Source organism: Hevea brasiliensis, chromosome 1, assembly GCF_030052815.1.
Source record: "Hevea brasiliensis isolate MT/VB/25A 57/8 chromosome 1, ASM3005281v1, whole genome shotgun sequence".
In the NCBI taxonomy this organism is placed as follows: domain Eukaryota; kingdom Viridiplantae; phylum Streptophyta; class Magnoliopsida; order Malpighiales; family Euphorbiaceae; genus Hevea; species Hevea brasiliensis.
In genome coordinates this window covers 15,858,764-15,862,400 of record NC_079493.1, presented here as the reverse complement: position 1 = coordinate 15,862,400, position 3,637 = coordinate 15,858,764, and the positions used below count along the sequence as shown (strand labels likewise).

At 31.3% G+C, this 3,637-nt stretch overlaps 1 protein-coding gene across 1 annotated transcript; it reads right to left on the bottom strand.

Annotated features, from left to right (window-relative positions):
- Positions 1-2,053: 2,053 nt before the first annotated feature.
- Positions 2,054-2,629, bottom strand: LOC131183024 (uncharacterized). Its single transcript, XM_058152739.1, has one exon. The coding sequence runs from the start codon at positions 2,627-2,629 to the stop codon at positions 2,054-2,056; it is 576 nt and encodes a 191-aa protein (XP_058008722.1).
- Between the last annotated feature and the right edge of the window lie 1,008 nt (positions 2,630-3,637).

Below are 3,637 nucleotides of genomic sequence, written 5' to 3'. Positions count from 1 at the left end.
TACTAACAAAATGCAATGAATGTGCTTCCTAAATGCCTATTTGATTTGACTACATCAAATACCCCTAAACTTGAAGCTTTGCTTATCCTTAAGCAAAGAGAAACTAAATACATATGAGAGTTATTTTCCTTTTAGTATAACGAGAATTGAAATTCTGAAATTTTAAAGATAACCTTAAAGAGATCATCATGTCAATAATTTATCAAAATGCTAAGAAGTCAAACATTCATTTTATGTACCAATACCTACCAAAGCGTAGATTACCTACTCAAAACATATGTACACACACCAGTTACAAGAGAGTGCTTTACTTAAATAAGCACATGTATACTTAGCGATTTCTAATGCCTCTATATAAATGTATTGAAATTATTTTCCCAAGTCTCATAGGCAAACCTCCTATTCCTATCTCCACTAATGAAGCACACACTATCAAAATATCAAAAGGTTTTTTCATAATAATGTGGTAATAAAAAAAAAAAAAAAGATAAAAGGTTATCAAAGTATGAGAGCAATTAATTTATAAAAGATCAAGACACACTAGAATTTTCCTTATTTTATTTTATTTTTATTTATTTATGGAGAGAAGAAATTTATAAATTGACTCTAGTGCTAGCATACTTCTTGATAATTGAATAGGGACTTCTATTTAGTCTCTTGGATTTATTACACTTGTCCCTCTTTGGTTCCATTTTAAACACATTCTTTGAACACTTAGGTGAATTAATTCTTTGTAATTTATTTCCATTTACCAGCACTGCTATTTTATTTCTTTCTTCATATTTTCTTTTTCTTTTTCTTTTTTTTTTTTATCTAGTGTATCCCACACTTAAATAGACAACCTCTCTCATAAGGGTAAGTTAAGCGCTCATGCTAAAGGTTAGGTAAGTGATGTAAGTGAACAAAAAAAATATTATATAGAGATAAATATAGGCTCAAATTGGTTGCAAGAGATATATTTTAATCAAGGGTGGCTAAGGCTATATCAAAGAATGCCTAAATCATCTCTTTATTAAGTGTATAGTAGGATTTCGCCTCGATAAGTTTAAAAGACATGTTCTAGGACTAGTGAGACAATTAGAAAATGTGATCTATGGCACATATACTTGCTCTAAGAACTTACAATTTCATTGTAATGGAATGATGTACACATGCCCAGGAAAAAATAATCTACATAAGTCTAAATATTAATTCCATTATGTACATTCTTCCTTTCATACTTCAATGAGTAATCAACATGTCAAACCTCTCAAAATCACTTCAATCATTCATCAAAATAATTCTCATCATATTAAAAGAGTTAAAAAAAACGTAAACATTTTATTGATTTTATAAATAAAATGTCAAAAAAAAAAAGCAAAAATTTCTAACTGGAGTGCAAATTTTATTGCATCCCTAACTCAAATTTGACATTGTCCTCAATGCCATAATTAGCTCAAGAGCAACATCATAAATGCAATTAATAAGGAAAAGTTAATGGATAAATAATACTCCCTTTTGAGGTATGCCTTCCCTTAAAGATTTTTATGCTTATTCTTTATTACTCCTTTCTAGTGCTTCTTAAGCCTATAAAGTGAACAAACATCAAAACAAATTTAGGAGGCTGATAAAACAAAAGAAATAAACAAATGCAAAAAATTAAAAGTAGAACTTAGTTTGCCTCCTAAGAAGCGTTAATTTAATGTTATTAGCTTGACCCATTTTTCTTATCACAGTAGCTTGAATACAAAAAAATAGATCCCACAATTAGTAGGTGTTTCATTGTATTTAAATTTCATCTTTTTCCCATCAACTGTGAAAACACCTTTTATCTTGTCTAGAACTCCAATAAGACCTTGAAAAACAACTTTGGAAGCTTTGGATTAGCTAGGCTTCTTTAGCTACGATGAGGGGACTTAAGATTCACTTTAGGAGCTTTACTCTTATTATAGAGAGGTGATAAAGTTGAGTTTCACACTAGTTCTTTGTTGTTTTCTATCACATCTACTCTAAAGCAAGAGTTCACTATAGTTGTTTGATTAGGAGTATCAAATAGATTGAATTTTATTTCCTCCTATCCCACCTTCATTGTTAACCTCCCATTTTTCACATCAATATTAGCTCCAGTAGTTGCTAAGAAAGACCTTCCTAATATTATTGGGATTCTTACACTCTCTTCCATATCATGCACCACAAAATTGATTAGGATAAAGAACTCACCAATCTTAAGTAGAATATTTTTCAAAATCCCTATAGGGTATTTTATTGATTTATTCGCCAATAATAGAGAGATGGTGATTGCTTTGAGCTCTCCCAATTTTAGCTTCTCACATACTGATAAGGGCATTAAGCTCACACTAGCACCAAGATCATAAAGAGCCCTATCAATATTTAATTTACCAATAGAAGAAGGAACAGAGAAATTACCCAAATTTTTAAGCTTTGAAGGAAACATGCTTTGAAGAATTGCATTATACTCCTTAATCAATGTTACTGTTTCATACTCCCTAAACCTCCTTTTGTTGGAAAGGATCTCCTTTAAAAATTTTGCATATGATGGCATTTGAGAGATTGCTTCCATGAAGGGAATGTTGATGTAGAGCTTTTTAAGCACCTTTAAGAACTTCCCAAATTTAGCATCATGCTTCATCTTTAATGCCGTTTATGGAAAAGATAAAGGTAGGACATATGGTTTGGAAGTAATGTATTTGGTTTCCTTTTCCTCAACACCTTTTTCTTTAATCATTTTCTTCTCTCCTGCTAGTGGAGCATTTCAACTTCGTCTTCTGCCCCTCTTTTTTTCACACCATTGCCCGGTTATATAATACTTGCCATTTACCGATGTTAGAATATTTATCCTTGACGAAATATTCTTATGAAAATTAAAACTTCACTAATAAGGGAATGGTGGTAGGATGTGATGATCTATATATATGTATATGTGTTTAAAGAGGTGCATATGGTTGTGTATAGGTGCATATAGGTCTTGGGGGACCCAAGTTCATGTTTAAGAGGAAGTGAGAACTTAAGTCTCTCTTTTATATAGTGAAACTTTAGATAGCTAGAAGCATGGCTTTCGACAGGCGAAAGTCTCTCGATACTGAGGGTGTAAAAAGGGACCAAGGTTCATTTCGATTAAAAAAAACTTATTTCTTTATCTCTCTTTTTTCTCTCAACTGCTAAAGCATGCAAGGAGATTTTTAAGGAGATTTCCTTAATTTTTTCAAAATTTAAAGGTGGATTCTTCCATATAAAAACTTAGGGAAACAACTTCAAGCTTTGAGTTTTTGGTTCTCTCACTTCCAAGCTCTAAGAAAAGAGGTAAGTTTCTTTTCTTCCTGATCTAATCGGAAGATCCAAGTATGTTAATGAGTAATTTGGTTTTTATAACTTCAATTTCATGTGAAATTGTGTTTAAGATGAGTTTTGGAAGGTTTATGCATATTAGGGTTAGGGTTTTATGATTTTATATTGAAATTTCATGTTTTATTGTTAGTTTAGAAATGTTTAAGTGTTATGGGCCTTAAATGGCTAGTTTCCCTTAATAGAATCCTTGTTTGTATTATGTTAGTTTTGGGGAAAACCTAGGTTTTGTGTTCTTAGATGATGTATATTGGAGTTGAGTGTATCTTCAAGTTGTTTTAGGCCCTAGAGACAT

Coding starts and splice junctions, on each gene's coding strand:
- LOC131183024 (XM_058152739.1), bottom strand. CDS start 2,629: ATGAAGCATGATGCTAAATTTGGGAAGTTCTTAAAGGTGCTTAAAAAG.